The sequence below is a fragment of the Arabidopsis lyrata genome (genome assembly GCF_000004255.2).
Source record: "Arabidopsis lyrata subsp. lyrata unplaced genomic scaffold ARALYscaffold_4, whole genome shotgun sequence".
NCBI lineage: Eukaryota > Viridiplantae > Streptophyta > Magnoliopsida > Brassicales > Brassicaceae > Arabidopsis > Arabidopsis lyrata.
Genome location: NW_003302552.1, coordinates 13053867 through 13073009, shown reverse-complemented (window position 1 = coordinate 13073009; position 19143 = coordinate 13053867). Strand labels below are relative to the sequence as shown.

The 19143-nt window shown below is 42.8% G+C and overlaps 1 protein-coding gene across 2 annotated transcripts; it reads right to left on the bottom strand.

The window, feature by feature from the left end:
* Positions 1–2471: 2471 nt before the first annotated feature.
* LOC9317079 (dof zinc finger protein DOF2.2) lies at positions 2472–4404 on the bottom strand. Of its 2 annotated transcripts, none has more exons than XM_021029608.1 (2): positions 3904–4404; positions 2472–3718 (listed from the first exon to the last, which is right to left on the bottom strand). In XM_021029608.1, the coding sequence occupies exons 1-2, from the start codon at positions 3904–3906 to the stop codon at positions 2735–2737; spliced, it is 987 nt and encodes a 328-aa protein (XP_020885267.1). In that variant the 5' UTR covers positions 3907–4404; the 3' UTR covers positions 2472–2734. The 2 variants fall into 2 exon arrangements, with proteins under 2 accessions (XP_020885267.1, XP_020885266.1); XM_021029607.1 differs by having other exon boundaries at positions 4106–4404.
* Positions 4405–19143: the final 14739 nt, after the last annotated feature.

Below are 19143 nucleotides of genomic sequence, written 5' to 3'. Positions count from 1 at the left end.
GGTCTTAGCTAAGCTACTTTTCTTAGTTTTGGGTCTTAGCTAAGTCACATTTCTTATTTAAGAACACTTTAAGATACCTTTGTTAATGGTGGTCTTATTGCTTCTTTTTCGTGTCCACTGACTAGAAGCTAACAAGGGGACTTAAAAGGCAAAAACAACGTAACAAAAAGATATACCCGAAGAAAAGATACAACATGATTAAGTAAATTCTTTTACATGATTTCCACTTAAAGTAAGTCATGAATAGCAACGATAGATTTTGCTTTTGGCGTTACTTAGGCTTTATATCGATGTTGAAAAGCGTTATGAGTCTCTTGGAATAGGGAAAATGCATAACACTTCTCTTTCTGATTTTGTTTTTGAAAAGTATTATAAAATTTGCCGTATAATAGGTGAGTGGCTTGCTAGTTGCCACCGACTTAAATTTCTCAATTCGTCTAACTTCAAACAAAGTAAAGCCCATTACTCTTTAATGTTGAGGATGTTTGCCCATTCACGCTTCACATGTTTTCATTGTATCATCATGCATAATCGTTAATCTTTCAGGTTGTGTGATTTTATTTGGTATTTTCATTGACAATAGTTTTCTCCACTAGTGGTAAGCATGCCAGTTAAAGTAAAATGGTCTCCTTGATATATTTTTCTCATTTTAAGTAGGAATAGTAGATATTGGTTATCTTGTATTGGTTAAATTAAAGCAGCATGGTTAGTTATTGTGTATTTAAGGAGAATCAATTGTACTTTTCTTTTTGGGGTTTAAGTTAATTTTGAAGAGTTATGGGTCGAGACCCGTAAATCTCTTTGTAGTGATCTAAACTTTGCTTATATCCCTCGACGCAAGTGGGACATAAACTTATCTATATATCCATAAGATAAACTTATCTTCTTCTCTAAGTAATTAAATAACTTACAATACTCAGTTGGCACTTAACCGTACACTTACGAAGAGGTAATTGGTTAAGAGTAGCTCATATTACTAACTAATGTGTATACTAACAAGGGACCACTTATTCTTCTCTTGTCCCTACTCCTCTCACGTTTGGTCATCTCTAACCCGAGATATGCTTGGACTACGGTTTACAACAAGCTGGGAGTCTCTACTACCTCTCCTCACATCCTCGACAACTCCACAAATTCATTTGTTTGTGTTGCGGTATGTATTTCAACTCTCTATTCATAGTCTTTGGCGAGAACGGAATGGGAGAAGACATGGGGAGCCTCCAACACCGGCGTCGCAGTTAACAAATGTGATTGACAAGAGTATGAGAAACAGGCTAAGTACCTTTGACTGGATCACCCGTTTTCGAAGGCGGGCTGCGATATTGGTTTAGTACCCATTGACGTGGATGATTCTTTCATGTTGTAATCTCTTCCTCAATTGTTTTGGATTTTCAGATTAACGTTGCATTTATTGTAAAACAGTCTTTTTTTGGTGAATAAATTTTACATTCATACAAAAAAAAAAATAATTAAAAAAAAAAAAAATAATGTGTATAAAGTATCTAAGCAATAATACGTTTTGAAGAGACATCTCCAGAAGATCTAAGAGCTAGAAAAGGTAAAACCTCAACCAAGTATCACAAGGATGTTGCAGGAATTGGTACAGAGACATTACCATTTACAAAGAACTCATATGAACAGTTGGTAAAGACAAAACTCGATCTAACCTTATAGATATTGAGTTGGTTTGGCAAATAGTACTTAGACAGTGGCGCTTGTTGTTGATCAGTAGTAGAGGTGATCCGTATTGGGCTTGTCAGACATGGTTGGGGGTTACATTTTCTTAATTCAAACAAAAAAAATTATTATCTCTACTGTTTTAATGCATTGGCCAATGAAATTTTTTATATAATACATTAAAAAAGGATAAAAGAAAAAATTTAATTGTTTTTTAATAAACGTGAAATGAAACGGAAGGAATATGCATTAGAACGATGATGGAGTTGATTTTACAAATCAAATCTTATATCGAAAGAATCCATGCATTTTGAGTATATATTTATGTCATATACATTGAAAAGTGAGGGTTATTTAATCTTTTGACAAAACATAAAATAAAGGGTTTTCATGGTTGTACGGAATATTAAAGAGTGGAAAGTAAACATAATAACGTGGTACGTACATGCATCTTCATATGCACAGATCTTTATTAAGGACTGAAAAAGAAAAAGGCAAAGCTCCTAAAAATGTGAGAAACATAAGCTTTTTGGTAATTTTAAAACTTTACTATCTCTAGAGAAGACACGGAATTGTATGATTAAATTCGTCAGTCTGTAACAACACTCTTTTACTTTATGCATCATCCATTTATCCTATTGGTCCCGTAAAATTATTATTCATTATATAAACTTTAAAAAAGATAGCAATGAATCATAAAATCCTTGCTGTCCAAAAAAAGAATCATAAAATCCATAGTAATAATGCTGATTGGTACGTACTCAAGACTTTGAAACCAAAATATAAATAAAACATACAGATAAATAAGTTAGTATTATTTTATGAAAATTTGAGTGAATAATACGAATTGAACAAACACAAACTCGACAAGTACACTCTCTCATACATCTAACAAGTTCATAATCATACAATACGAATATAATTCTTTGTCACACCTGATTCTATATGCACCCATATATTGACTATAACAAACCGATTCTAATATACCTTTTAGTTTCTCCATATGCATCGGATCTTTAACAAGGTCCATGAATGATCCGACGGCTAAGAAACACACTCACATAAGGTGCTGGTGATGATGATCGTTAGATGAAGAACCAGGGAGACCTTGACCGGTCCAATATTGATTGGATTGATTCCCCGGAGATGTCATACCCGAAACCGGTCGGTTTATACTACCCAAATGGTTGTCTTCCATTTTCACCGGAGCAGTTTGAGAAACCCTAGTACCCCCAATAGAAGATAATCCCATATTGCCCTCGTTAGGGAAATTATATAATCCCATGGTTCGATCGAACAAAGAAAAATGGCTTGCTGATCCAAGAGAAGTCATTATGTTATTCTCATTGTTGTTGTTGTTACCCATGACCGGACCTGAAGTGTTACCACCATGAAAAAACCCTAATTCATTCAAGAAACTTGAGCTAGTGTTACCATTTCCACCATTATTTCCATTAATGGCGGCTAAGTTTAAACCAATACCACCAAGTTGAGTAAGGTTTTGTAGAGTGGGTAAAAATGGGAATTGGCTATTTGTTTGAAGCTGGACATTACTAGTAGTTGTAGGGCTTGTAGCGTTGACCATAGACGTTGACTGCTTGTTCTGTGAAGAGGAGGAAGACTTGGAGTTCCCGGATTTACCCTTCTTGTTCCTCCGGCAGCCACCACCGACAGGTACGTTCCTCAAGGCACCGCCACGTGTCCAGTAGCGACGGCAAGCTTTGCAGAAGTGACGTGGCTGTGTGAGGTTGTAGTTGTTGAAGTAACAGAACTTGGTATTGGCTGAGTCGCATCGAGGACACTTTAGGGATCCCTCTGGCGGCTGAGAGTTCTTAGCTAGCCTCGCTCTCTCAGCCGCCTGGCCATTGAGACTGCTAGGATCAACGGTGGTGGTGGCTGCTGTGTCAACATGGTGGTGGTTAGGGTTAGGGTTTTGTGGGAAGTGGTGAGAGAGTACTTGGTGGTGGCCACTAACTAAACTTCCATTTTCTTGTAGCTGATGATGATGAGGATGATTAGGATGATTATTCGAATTCGCAGACTGCAAACAATAAAAACAAGTAACAAAAAGGAATTCAATCACACCAAACAAAGAAAGAAGAACGAGATACTTCAAATTCAATGAATCTTTGGTTGTCAATTAAATTTGTTTGTTTTTTTATTTACAATAAACCTATAGTATGTAAATGGTCTATATATAGGTGAGATTATAAAAGCAAGAAATACCATGAATATGTTTTGGAACTTTGAAAAAAGAAGAGCTTAAAGATGAATGAAGATGAGAATAGGAATATATCTTTTAGAAAAAATGAATCAAAATTATTAACATAAGAATCAAAACAATCAATGGAGAATTTAAGAGAGGTAGAAATCACACAAAAAGAGAGTAAAGAAAGAGAGGATTAGGTAATATGGAAGATTAAAGAACCTGTGGCCAATTAATTGGTGGATCTAAAAAGCTTGAGACGGATGAGAAAACCATAGTTCTTCTTCCCTTTTATCTCTTTGTTCTTCTTTCTTTAATAAAGTTTGATGGATCTTTAAAACTCAAAAGAACAAAAATGGTGGGAGAATCATATAAAAACGAAAGAAGGGAACCAAAGGCTAAAGAAAGATGAGAGGAGAGCACAGAACCAAAAGGGAAAGAGAAGATAGAGGTTTAGAGAGAAGATGATGATAGTGAAGGAGCACAAAGATAAAGTGAGAACATAATGCTTTTCTAAACATGGGTCATGTTCTTATGCTTTATTTCTTTTCTTATATATATTTTCCACTCTCATGCATTATTTGTATATGCGTATGTATTTCTATTATTTTCTGTGATTCTCTTTTTAGGGTTTGAGTGGGGGGACGTTTCTTCGCCTATAAGGTTCCCTTTGTCTAATATTACCTATAATATATAGATTTTTTGTTAGAAAATACCATATCTATATACATATGATTTACAAGGTCTAAGTATGAAGAGAAAAGGGGACCTAGATGAATAAATAATTAAAGACATTAATTCTAGAGACAACCAAAAGAGTCAAAGACCTTGATTTGCTTTAAACGATACATGTCTTTAAATAAAATACTACGATTATTTCAGTCTTATCTTTACCACTAAGTAAAACAAGTTTGGGAAACTTTTAGATATATTGGTTTTGTGATAAGAGGGACCTGCGAGAATTGAAGTTGTAAATCAATCAGTTTTTAATTCTTTTTTTCACAAATGAAAGTCATCTTTTGGGTCTATCTAGTCATTGGATCTATAGTCCAGTGCTTTATGGTTCAGAAATTTATATGTTGGGAGTCTTGTTATTCTGAAATTGTAAAATGATGAACTAAGTAATACTGATAGTATTAATGACTTTTTATCAGTAACTATTTAAAAAATATTATATCGCACTTTTTTTCAGTTAACAGAATAAAGGGCTTTTTTTTACATGTAATGAATAAGTCATATTACTATAGATTCCAGGCTATCATTTCACATATTTGTTTGCTATTTGCTAATCATGCCAATAATTAAAACGTCAAGGCTATAATACCATTGCTAACTTATATAGCTTTTGGTTAATTTGTCATAATTATCATTTTTTATTTGCATTTATTTTTAGAAATAATGCACTTATATATGTAAGTATATCTGCACGTTTGTTGATGGTGGGTTTTGGGCTCGGACCCAAACCCCTTAACGGGCCTAAACCCTTCAACAGGCCCATGCTTCCCTCTGGCCCAGCAGAAGCCAAAGGAAGGCCCAATTCAATTTTCCACCGACCAAAGGGCAAAAAGGACATTTCGCACAAACAGTGCACCCTACTTCTGCATCCTATAAATAGCAAAAAAGAATGATTGTACAGGGATCCCGAAATAACCGCTTTTACAGAAAATATCATACAACCGTCAGAGCACTTTGCGGCTCGACTCGTATTCTAAATTTGTAGCTCGTCTATTTTTGTAATTGTCGGCTCGTTCTTTAAATAAGAGATTCTTCTTTCACCCTTAAGACTCCGAATTCGTACTTGTTTGATTTTGAGGATCAACAGTTGGCGCGCCAGGTAGGGGAGAAGCTCGAAGATTTCTCTCAAAACTACGAACCGACGAAACAGCAAAGATGACAGACGCATTCCACAACGCACTCGGCGCAAGTGCCTCCAGCTCGGGAGGAGAAGCATGCACGCCCGCAGCCGCACCGCCTTCGCTACCCCCGACGCCGGAAGGACCTACCGCGGCAGCTACCGGACCGCACCCTGAACCACGTCCTGATGCTCAGATAACTCCCTCGAACGGACGTAACACGATGAACCCACAGGTTAACACCAGAGCCGGGACGAACCAAAGAAGTCAGGACCGCAGCGAACCGGACGACCTGCTTCAAAACATCCTCACACACCTGAGCCAGCAAGAAGCCAGGACGAACGTGCGACTTGAATCTCTGGCAGCAGCCCAGGCGTGCGCTCAGGATGAAATCAATCGCCTAAACGCAAGTCAGACGCAAGGTGTGTGACCCGCTCAAGGAAACCAAGTGCCGACCCGGCAAATCCATCCTGTCACTTCGTCGAGCGAAAATACCCGAGACCTAGAGCTCGCCGAACTACGACGCATTGTCCAGGATATGAACACAAAAGTTCATAAGGCCACAAGTGCCGCACCGGAACTCGACCGCGTCCTTGAAGAAACACAGCAAACTCCTTTCACTCGAAGAATAACCAGCATCTCACTCCGAGGGCGCCAAAAGATAAAGTTCGAGCCCTATAACGGAAAGGGCGATCCAAAAGAATTCCTAACATCATTCGGCATCGCGATCAACCGAGCCGAACTAACCGACGAGAACTTCGAAGCAGGACAATGCCAGATTTTCACCGAGCATCTAACCGGTGCCGCCCTCAACTGGTTCTCAAGACTTAAGCCAAACTCAATTAGCAGTTATCGCGAACTGTCCGTAACGTTTCTCAAGCATTACTCGCCGCTCATACAGAACCAGACGACCAATGCCGACCTGTGGTCCCTTGCGCAAGGACCCACGGAGTCCCTCCGATTATTAATCGACTGTTTCAAGGACATCATTACCCGGATCGTCGTCCCAGACAAACCCGCAATCGTAGCTCTGCGCAACGCAGTGTGGTACGACTCTAAGTTTAGGGACGATATCACGCTCCATGTCCCGAACACGCTCGAGGACGCACTTCATAGAGCAACGAGGTACATCGAATTAGAGGAGGAGCGGCTCATTCTGTCACGAAAGCACGGAGTGACAAAGGCATCGGCGCCGAAAGAAGCTCCTGTGGTAAAACCTGCGGAGCCAAGACAGCACCTCGACCGCAATACGAGCCAAGGTAGAAAGCCGGCCACGTTCGTCATAAGTAGTGAAGACACGGCGCCCAAACAATGGAACAAATGGGCAAGAGATACCGATGCCATTACTACAGGGCCGGTGTATTGCGAGTATCATAAAAGCAAGGCTCACGCGACGGAGGACTGTCGCTACCTGCAAGGACTCCTCATGGCTAAGTATAAGAGCGGCGGCATCACCATCGAATGTGACCGAGCCCAAGGGGGCAATAAAAACCAAAAACGAAACGAGGCCACTGCTCGGCAATTCCTCCAGGATCGAGCCGACGAAGCAGCTGGAGGCGACGATCAAGCAAACGATTCGGCCAAAAGACAACGCCATGGCAAAGCTGTCGACAAATCCATATGATCATGGGCGGCCTTCAAAATTGCAACGATTCGGTCCGTTCAATCAAGCAGTATCGAAAGAAAGCCGAAATGATGGAGACGTGGCCAGTAACGCCGAGCCAACCTTCCGTGGAGATCGAACCCATTTCTTTCACGAAAGACGACCTCGTCGGAGTCGATCTCCCCCACAACGATCCGCTGGTTGTCGAGGTAATAGTCAGCGATAGCCGAGTTACGCGCGTCATGATCGATACAAGCAGCTCAGTCGACCTAATCTTCAAAGACACCCTCACCGCGATGAACGTAGCTAACCGGCGTATAAAGCCGCGTTCTCGACCATTGGCTGGGTTCGATGGCGATTTCATCATGTCTCTCGGCACTATCAAACTACCCACGTTTGTCGGCGGTACGATCGCCTGGGTTAAGTTCGTTGTCATCGATAAACCGACGATATACAATGTAATCTTGGGGACGCCGTGGCTTCATCAAATGCAGGCCGTCGCGTCCACCTACCACCAGTGCGTCAAGTTTCCCACTCATCAGGGAATCTTTACTCTCAAAGGAAATCAGCAAGTAGCGCGGACGTGTTTCCTGATCGAACACAAGAACCGCGCCGAAAAGAAATTATAGCAACCAAAGAAAGAGGAGCCCACGCCCCGCTCCGCAGTAGCAAAGGCACCAGGCAAATCCTACGAGGAATCGGAGCTAAGTCGAACGGAACTTGTGAATATCGACGCGTCGGATCCACTGCGATGCGTTGGCATCGGAGCTGAAATTAGTCCAGAAATCAAAGCGGCCCTTGTGGCCCTCCTCAAAGAGAATTCGTCAACCTTCGCTTGAAGCGTTGAGGACATGCCGGGAATCGACCCCTCGATAACGTCCCACAAGCTAGGCGTGGATCCGACATTCAAACTTGTTAAGCAGAAAAGACGCAAATTGGGTCCGGAACGAGCCAAAGCAGTAAATGACGAGGTCGAAAAGCTACTAGGCGCCGGCTCCATCATCGAAGTCCGATATCCAGAGTGGTTGGCAAATCCCGTCGTAGTCAAAAAGAAAAACGGTAAGTGGCGGGTGTGCGTCGACTTCACCGATCTAAACAAGGCTTGTCCAAAAGATAGCTACCCTTTACCGCATATCGACCGGCTCGTTGAAGCCACAGCAGGGAACGAGCTCCTATCGTTCATGGACGCTTTCTCTGGATACAACCAAATTCTCATGCATAAAGACGATCAGGAAAAGAAGTCCTTCATCACCGATCGCGGAACGTACTGCTACAAGGTGATGCCTTTCGGTCTGAAAAACGCCGGGGCAACGTATCAGCGCCTCGTCAACAAAATGTTCGTCGAACAGCTCGGCCGAACTGTCGAAGTCTACATGGACGACATGCTCGTTAAGTCATTGAAAGCTGACGACCACGTTCAGAACCTCCGACAATGCTTCGACGTGCTAAACAAATACCAAATGAAGTTGAACCCGGCTAAATGTACGTTTGCGGTAACTTCCGGTGAGTTCCTGGGTTACGTCGTCACCAAGAGAGGGATAGAAGCCAACCCAAAACAAATTCGCGCTATACTGGAGTTACCCTCTCCCAGAAACGCCAAGGAAGTACAACGGCTGACCGGCCGGATTGCGGCCCTCAATCGATTCATCTCGAGGTCGACGGACAAATGTTTGCCGTTCTACAACCTCCTAAAGCGAAGAGACAAGTTTACCTGGGACGACGCAAGCGAGAAAGCGTTCGCCGAACTTAAGACGTATCTGACGACGCCACCGGTACTCGCAAAACCTGAGAACGGTGAAACTTTATTCTTATACATAGCTGTATCCAGTTGGGCCGTCAGCGGGGTATTAGTACGAGACGACCGCAGCGAACAGAGACCAATCTTCTATGTAAGTAAATCGCTAATCGAGGCCGAGGTCCGCTATCCTACAATGGAAAAAGCTGCGCTAGCAGTCGTTACGTCGGCGAAGAAGTTGCGTCCCTACTTCCAGTCTCATACCGTGGCCGTGCTTACAAACCAACCTATCAAAGCCGCGTTACACAGTCCGAGCCTGTCTGGAAGAATGACCAAGTGGGCCGTCGAACTCAGTGAATACGATATCGACTTCCGGGCTCGACCAGCCATGAAATCTCAAGTCCTCGCCGACTTCATCGTCGAATTACCAGCAATGGACCCGGACGACACCACACTAAGCACCAATCAGACGAATGGTACTTGGACCCTCTATTCAGACGGCTCGTCCTCTTCGCATGGATCAGGTGTCGGCATCAGGCTCGTCTCCCCAACCGGCGAAATGTTAGAGCAGTCCTTCCGGCTACGTTTCGCGGCAACAAACAACGTCGCCGAATACGAAGCACTCATCGCTGGACTCCGACTCGCAATTGGGATGAACGTCCAACGACTCCGTGCCATGATCGATTCACAGCTCGTAGCAAGTCAATATAGCGGCGACTACGAAGCAAGAAATGATAGAATGGACGCGTACCTCAAGGACGTCCAGCGTCTGTCCAAACAATTCACAGAGTTTGAGCTAACCAAGATACCACGGGGAGATAACGCTCCCGCAGACGCCCTAGCAGCACTAGCCTCAACGTCCGACCCAGACCTTCGCCGCGTCATACCAGTCGAAAGCATCGACCACCCCAGCATTGAAGGGATCGAATCCATCAACCTTGTGTGTAGCCGCGCCGCACCAGATCCGATAAGCGACCCCGACGATTGCCGCCTCGAAATACGCGATTTCCTGTCAGATGGGACGGTTCCGGTAGACAAATGGGAAGCACGGCGTCTACGCGCCAAATCATCAAAATACACTCTGTACCGCGAATGCTTACTTCGGTACAACGCCTCTGGGGCAGTGCTCAGCTGCCTCCATAAGGCGGACGCGGCAGAAGTCATGAAAGAGACACACGAGGGAGCAGGTGGAAACCATTCAGGAGGACGATCTCTTGCACTCAAAATCAGAAAGCTCGGCTACTACTGGCCGACGATGATCTCGGATTGTAAAAACTACGTGCTCAAGTGCGAGCAATGCCAACGGCACGCCCCCGTCATCCACCAGCCGACCGAACTAATGAAAGCTGGTGCCGCGCCATATCCTTTCATGCGTTGGGCCATGGACGTCGTTGGTCCGCTTCCAGCTTTGCGGCAAAAACGCTTCATCCTCGTCATGACTGATTACTTCACCAAGTGGGTCGAAGCTGAATCCTATGCAACGATCAAAGCCAAAGACGTACAGAACTTCGTTTGGAAATACATCATTTGTCGGCACGGCCTACCGTACGAAATAATCACGGACAACGGCTCGCAGTTTATTTCGCTACAGTTCGAAGATTTCTGCGCTAGCTGGAAAATTCGTCTGAACAAGTCAACGCCGCGTTACCCCCAAGGCAACGGCCAGGCTGAGGCAACAAACAAAACAATCCTCGCCGGACTCAAGAAACGGCTAGAAGCCAAAAAAGGAGTCTGGGCAGACGAACTCGACGGCGTCCTGTGGTCATACAGAACGACCCCGCGCAGCGCCACCGAACAAACTCCGTTTTCCTTAGCCTACGGAATGGAAGCGATGGCCCCGGCCGAAGTAGGGTGTACAAGCCTCCGAAGTTCCATGATGATACAGAATAATGATCTGAACGATGAAATGATGAGGCACAGTCTCGACGACCTGGAAGAAAACCGCAACACCGCGCTATGTCGAATCCAGAATTATCAACTCGCCGCAGCGAAATACTACAACAAGAAAGTCCATAATCGGCATTTTAGCGAAGGTGACCTCGTCCTCAGAAAAGTGTTCGAAAACACGGCCGAACTCAACGCCGGGAAGCTTGGCGCGAATTGGGAAGGTCCCTATCAGATATCGAAGATCGTCCGACCCGGAGACTACGAACTCCTCACAATGTCCGGCGTCGAAGTCCCCCGCACATGGAATTCGATGCATCTGAAGCGATACTATTATTAAAAAAAAAAAAAAAAAAAAAAAAAAAAAAAAAAAAAAAAAAAAAATTCTATCTTTTTAATGTGAACTACGAGCGGCTTGATCCCTCCGATCAGAGGGTACGTAGGCAGCCTCGTTTACGAGGCACAACTGCAAATATTAATAAAATCTATCTTTTTAAAGACAGAAACGAAACGAAATACGTTAGCACCCTGGCCCGGTGTCTAATCGAACGAAAGCCGAGTTCCGTACTCGCACGATTAAAACGACTGATCACGTAAGCCGAGGCCGAACTCGCAATCACGCTCGTTTTAATCATTCAAACAGGATAAGCCGACCCCGGAGGTCGCACCTAAAATTGTTCTGGGTCCAACCCAAACACGATTATCGACCAAGTTATTGAGGTTGTCCCCAATAACTTGCGCGGAACGACCTCGAAGGTCGTACCACCGAGTGTCTTGGATCCGACCCAAACACGATTATCGACCAAGTTATTGAGGTCGTCCCCAATAACTTGCGCGGAACGACCTCGAAGGTCGTACCACCGAGTATCTTGGATCCGACCCAAACACGATTATCGACTAAGTTATTGAGGTCGTCCCCAATTACTTGCGCGGAACGACCTCGAAGGTCGTACCACCGAGTGTCTTGGATCCGACCCAAACACGATTATCAACCAAGTTATTGAGGTCGTCCTCAATAACCTGCGCGGAACGATCTCGACAGTATACGCAAAAGATAATAAACAAAATAGATGTTCAATAAAGGAAAAGCCAACAGAAGTGGCAAGAGTCTTACAAAAGCCGACTACGCGGCAAATAACTTAAAAAAAAAAAAACATAAAAGCTCAAGACGCGGCCTCGTCTTGAGGAGGATCCCCGACCGGGGCGTCACCATCACCAACGACTTGGTCGACGGCCTCGACGTCACCAGCAATTTCATCGTCAACACCTTCAACCGAAGGCGCAAACTCCTCAGCGACGAGAGATCCCTTGAAGAGATTTCTGACGTCATTCCAGCCTTCCTCTAGCTCGGCAATGTCGAACGCATTGACCTCATTCTTAAGCTCTTCCGCATCAGCTTCAAGCCTCTCGATCACGTCCTTGGAGTTTAAGACGACCTCCCCAGTTTTAGCCAGCGCCTTCAGCATGGCAACGCTCCCGACCGCCTGATTATAATCGAGGAACTTGGGATACGCCGCGTCCCTGGTAGTGAAATGCCTCTGAATCCCGTCGAGACGTTGCTGAAATTGGTCGGCAACCTCCTTGAGAGCCTTGGTTACGTGAATACGAGCGTATTCGGTGCGCCGCTCCCGAAGCCTTGACTCCTCGGCTTGTGACTGCTCGGCCAAGTGCTTAAAGTCAACTCGGGACTTTGACAACTCCTCAAGACAACGCTCCCGTTCTAAAAGAGCGTTATCCCGTTCCTCCTTCAGTTTGGCGACCTCCTCGCGAAGAAGCTGCACCTCGGAGTTAGCACTCTCCAGGCCCTTCGACGCCTGATCGGCCCTCTTCGTCTCGGCTGCCAAGGCCCTTTGGTGATCCTTCGAGGCCGTGTTCTGCTCAGAAATAACGCGGAGGCGACGCTCGTACATATACGCCATCCAGTCAATCGCGCCAATGGCCTACAGAAAGAAGTAATAGCTCGGTCAGAAAGCAAAACACTTAACAACAGAGTATTGCGAAAAGTTCTTAAGGCATTACCGCAACGGTCTTCTTCGCGGCGTCAGTGAACGCCGTTCTCTCCCACATATCTTGGAGCTCGAAGAAGGGAGATGGACCGACGTGAAGCTTGCGGAACAGCTCCGCACAGGATGTGGAATCAGTCGAGATATGAATGTCGCGCCCGTTATAATCATATCGCCACCTATAGTCAGGGGCCCAGGCCGTCCTTTGTTTCTTGGTCGGGTCCGAACGCACCGGTTCGGACTCATCAGCAGCCCGCTTCTTGGTCGGCTCGACCTGAGAGTTGTCATACAAAATAACCTCCCTGCCGCCTAAGGGCACATCGTGAGAAGTCTCGGCAACGGGTAGCTTAGCTGACCGCGCTTCAGCCACCTCTTTCTCCCTCCTCTCCCTCTCTACGTCGGGTCTTGCTTCCGAACAATCGGCACTAACAACACCATGACCGCGTCGATCACGATGGTCACCTTCTTCTCTCCTATCCCGACGACCTAAAGATCGTCGCTCACTCTCCTTAGCCTCGTATTCGGCTAAGGAAAGACGTTTCCCTAAGGCCACGGCCTCGTCTTCTTCCCGGCTCATCCTCTTTGACGGCATCACCGACAATTTCTTCTTGTATCTTGATGAGTAATCACCCACCGCGTCGACATTCATTTTCCCCATAATCTTTGAAGGAGCTGGTATGTAAAAGAAAGGGGAGAGAAGAATATAAGAAAAATTGTACGCACTCATCGAACGAATAAAGAAAGAAGGGAAAGATCAAGGCCGACCTGGAGTCTTGTTAACCTACCTTGCTTTCGAAGGACCTCCTCTTCGGCTCGTTCTCTTTGGTTTTGAGGAAGGGCGACGAACAGGATCTTCTTCGTTGGGCCAGGTATACGGGCACAAAGCTAGAATCTTCTTAACGTCGTCGCGAAGCTTCTCAGGATACGGGTCCAAGATCTTGGGACAACGAACTACAAGAGGAAAAGAAACGAGAAAAGCAAGTTAGATAGATAATCAGTTAACAAGGGATCGACCTCGGAGGGATAAGAAAACTACCGGGTGAAATAGTCCACCCATGGTAATTCGTGACGACCACGTCCCCAGCGGAATCGTTGTTGACCTTAAAAAAGAAGTACCAACGAAGCCAATCGTTGGTCTTACTCTTCGCACCAACAACCAACTTTGGGTTCAGCGAAGACTGAGTATACACCAAGCCCGGCTTGGATTTCCCGAAATTCTTCTTCGTCGTCAATTCCTCGTACAGAGAACAACGAGGTTCGACGCTGCACCGCTCAGCCAAACGAATCAGGCCCTAAGCATTCCGAATAGCAGCCGGAGAAAGTTGCGCAAACGCCATTTTTCGCCGCGAAGCGTATTGAAGCAAGAATGCCGGAATCGGGAAAGTCAGCCCGCAGTCAGTGATGAGCTTTTAATATACACAAAGATATCCAGGCGGAGCAGTCCAGGGCCGATCCCACGGGTTCGGGATGAGCGTATTTAGGGAAGCTGGAGCATCGCAAAAATGGAGAGAAAGCTCAATCGTCTCGCTCGTCGACGTCGTCAGTTGAAGGTAATCCGGAATTCCCGGTGCTGGGCCGACGGGCTGAACAAACCCAACCGGGGCGGGCACCCGCCTCATCAATGGAATGATGTCCAAACGGTCGGCGACATCAGACGACAGGCCGACAGAACGAGCCGCTCTAATAGTAGAAGATTTGCGTCTGATGAGCGGTACGTTATCCTCATCTATAGACGCCGCGTCACTTTCGTCATCGCGAAGGCACATGGTTGTAACGGACTTAGGATTTGCACTCGGTCCGGCTGCTCCCATGCGAATTTCGAGCTCGCGACGTCGTAACTCTGTAATAACCGGAGAGTCTCTGGCGACGGACGAGGCCGACGATCCGGAAGAGGTTCTAGATCTACGACCCCGGGAGTTGCTGACAGATTCTTTGAGAAAACGATCAACAGACCGGACATTCGACTCGTCGGAAGTACGAGATCGGCGATGGTCGGAGACGGAGTCGAAAGAACCGACACTTGAAGACATAATCAGAAAATAAGAAAAGACGCGCTGTGAAAAGAAGAGAGAACAGAGAGAATACCTTCGAAATCGATGCGGAGAAAGAATGAAAGGAATGAGGAGGAAGCGAAGTATTTATAGAGGGAGTCGCTCGAAGAAAAACCGCGTCATCATTGCGTCTCGAAGAACGGCGTAATCATCACACCTTCGTCGCCTGCAACACGCGAACGACCCGTTTGTCAATGCCTCGGGAGCGGCAGTAGACGAATCAGAAGAGAGCGTCCATCACACGCGCCTCGAGAAAACGCGAAGGAAGTCGAAGCGAGAACGGCGAAATGATTGCAACCCTAGCCGCGTCATCACTACGCACTAGGGTTGGGGGGCTACTGTTGATGGTGGGTTTTGGGCTCGGGCCCAAACCCCTTAACGGGCCTAAACCCTTCAACAGGCTCATGCTTCCCTGTGGCCCAGCAGAAGCCAAAGGAAGGCCCAATTCAATTTTCCACCGACCAAAGGGCAAAAAGGACATTTCGCACGAACAGTGTACCCTACTTCTGCATCCTATAAATAGCAAAAAAGAATGATTGTACAGGGATCCCGAAATAACCGCTTTTACTGAGAATATCATACAACCGTCAGAGCACTTTGCGGCTCGGCTCGTATTCTAAATTTTTAGCTCGTCTATTTTTGTAATTGTCGGCTCGTTCTTTAAATAAGAGATTCTTCTTTCACCCTTAAGACTCCGAATTCGTACTTGTTTGATTTTGAGGATCAACAACGTTGATGTTAACTTTGCTTAATAGGGTTCATTATCATATAGATACGTAATCATGAAAGCTTAATTAGGGTATCTTTGTGGGTCAAGACTCAAGCCTAGGCTTGTCCCTGATTTGTCGTTTTCGTTTTCCTTTCATTACACATACTTGTATTTTCATTAATTATTTTGTTAATTAAAAGTATATAAGCTGCTTGCAATCTTGCTATAAAACAAATGAAAAGGGTGAACCAAATTCACAATAAAACAACCATTGAATGCTTACTATATATTAACTATGTAATAAAATAGAAAATGTTCTACGTAACTATTCAAAAACTATGATATTAATCTCCTTTTGATTATTAATATTTGAATATATAATAACATTTATTTTAACAAGAATGACTGAATCTAAGTATGAAGATTAACTTTACTCGGTATCAAACGACGTAAAGAAAGGGAAAAAAAGCATGAAAAAGATGAAACATGTCATCCCAACTTTTATTTTTGGTTTTAAAAGAAAAAAGAAGGAGAGATCTTTCAATTTGTCTCTACATTTTATCTTCTCTTTTTCTTTTCCCTAACGATTTTGTTGTAGTATATATCTTTAATAATCAGTCGTTTCGTGTATAAATGCGAACATCTTTTTCAGAAAGAGATTGCCTAAAATGGCGTATATTTGTATTATTACCCTAAAAACAAATAATCTTTAATTAACGTTGATCATGCATGAAGTCATCAGCAAACCTTTTCATAAGCCCACTCATCTCTTTTATGCTCTTATCCTTCTCCATTTTGTTGTTTTCTTCTCTTTTGTTTTTCTTCATTTTGGAATTGGATTGACCCATAAATTATTTCTTAATAATTTTTCGAATTTATCATGAAAAAACATAGAACACATTTCAAAAGTTTAGATAACCTGAAACCATGTATTTTAGTGGTTTATGCAACAATCGTCGTGTATGTGTTACTATTATTATTAAAATTAAAAAAAAAAAAAAAAAAAAAGACGAAATTATGACCAAAAAAAAAAATGACGAAACAGTTTATTTGGTACTTTTTATCCACAAATATCTGATTTTTTTTTTGCTAGGAAAGCAATGAATTGCTTTTTTTTTGTCCTGATGTCAATGCTTCAATTATGAACGTTAACTAATTTATTGCTTTAGGAGTTTCTTTCTCGTCCAAACATTCTCAAGAGCAATAGTGAAAGTCTCCATTACGAATCCAATATGACTACGTTCAATTTCATATATCGCTTTCCATTCTATTTTTTAAAGATTTGGCATAGGTGTACTAATCATTTGCTTCATCTGCCGAACAAATTTTCATAATTACTTTTTTAAAGAACGGATATGTGGTTATAATTTGTACCACTCATAACTTTGCATGAATTTGGATATGTGGTTATAATTTGTACCACTCATAACTTTGCATGAATTTGGATATGTGGTTATAATTTGTACCACTCATAACTTTGCATGGATTTACTTAATTACTTATGCACCCATTAATCAATGGAAGCCCGACGTAATGCAACCAGGTTAAATAAAAGATGACGTTATTATTCTGATGGTCCGTACATACAAGGGTTGGTGGTATAAATCACCCCATACTTATAGCACTAAAGCAGAATTCCCCAAACTATTAACCTCTTCACTATACACCCCAATTTAATTTTATAGTTCCACATAATTATTTAAATCTTTGATTCCGACTACTAAACCGTTAATCGTGTTTTACGCGTTTAGACTAATCCGATTGTAAAACGTTGACCACACTTTAATAAGACCCTCTTAGTTAAGAAGAGGGTCTCAAATTAAACCATAAAATATCTCAAGTTGAACCTTAACGTGAGATTTTATTGAAAATCCAATGAACGACAATTAAAGAAAATTAAATTATTCATGGAAACAAAACACATTCGTTTCATAACGTTTGACATGTCATGACTCATGAGTGTCGAGAACATTAAGAAAAACACACCAAAAAATAATGCATAAGCTGACTCCTAAACCGCAACATCATTTCTTGTTTGTGTTCCTTGCGTAAGTTGTGTTGGCTGGGTGAGTGAGATTAATTACTTTTTATCATTTTTTCCTTAGTATCCTTTGTATATGAATTGAAAAGCATTTTAGAGATTAATTTATATTTAGTAACAAATTATTACCGATGTTATGCTTACGTGTCCATCAAAAAGTGAGTTTGGCCTTGAAAGTTCTGTGTCGACGTCGACGTCGTTATGCTATAAAACAATATATACGAACTCTTAATCGAGTTAATCGTTGTCATGTAAAATTAAGAAAAAAATAACAGGAAGATACAACATCATCATTCTCTATCAAAAAAAGATAATGTTATACTTATAAAACAAATTAGGAAACAAAACACAGAGAAAAAAAATTAATCACAACTTAAATTTTATTCAACATATATTTATTTACAAAACAACTTTAAAATTATTTTCTATAGTATTTGGTATATGTCTATTATGATGGTGATGTGCGAACTATTGAGGAACGGTGGATGGTTCTCGGAAACAATGGGAAAATATTTAATTAAGTATTATTGCTTAAGAGACTCATAACTTTAAGCATGTATTGTTGAATATTGCATCACATAAACCTATGAGTGTGCACTTAGAGTCGATGATCATTGATTATAGGCTTTGAAGCTAATTGAGAGAAGGAACGAATTCCTCTATGAACATGATTTAAACCTTGTTCTTTTTGCTTCTTTAAAAATTTCTAATAACAACTGAGAGGTTAGGTTCCTAAGATTTCTTATGTCAGCTTAGCACCGACAGTGGATAGTTCCTATATATATCCATAGCGCATCACACAAGTCTATATATACAACACTAGAGATCGTTTTCCATAAGATTAATTTTGTTTAGTCCCATTTGCGGTCACATTTAATTCCCTAAAAACGCGGGAGCTTATATCCCATTTGTTCTTTCCATTAACCTTAATTAGGACTTGGTGAAATTTATGACTATCTTACATTAGAGACCACCATATGCCACCATTGCTTAGGCTTAACTCATTATATAGACATCGATCAAGCTCTAGTGTTAGATACATTTTCTTTGTGGGATTAAGTAATACATTAACATTCCGTGTGCATTTGCAATCACTTAATACATCGTACGTTATATAGGTTCTTGATAAATGTTTCAGATTAGTTTATGGTTTTTTGTTTATAAAACTACATAAAATAAAACGTGGAAATAAAGTGATAATGACAAGAAATAAAAGTAAGAAAGGTGGTGGTGTGAGAATCAGATTCGATGTCAACTAATTGAAAGAGAGCACGCAGCTTTTCTTCACAATCATATTTTTGTTGAAAAGCTTACCCCATTTGCCATATACATTCACAAAGCATTCGAGATTTGATTTTTTTACAGACATTTATGATTAATT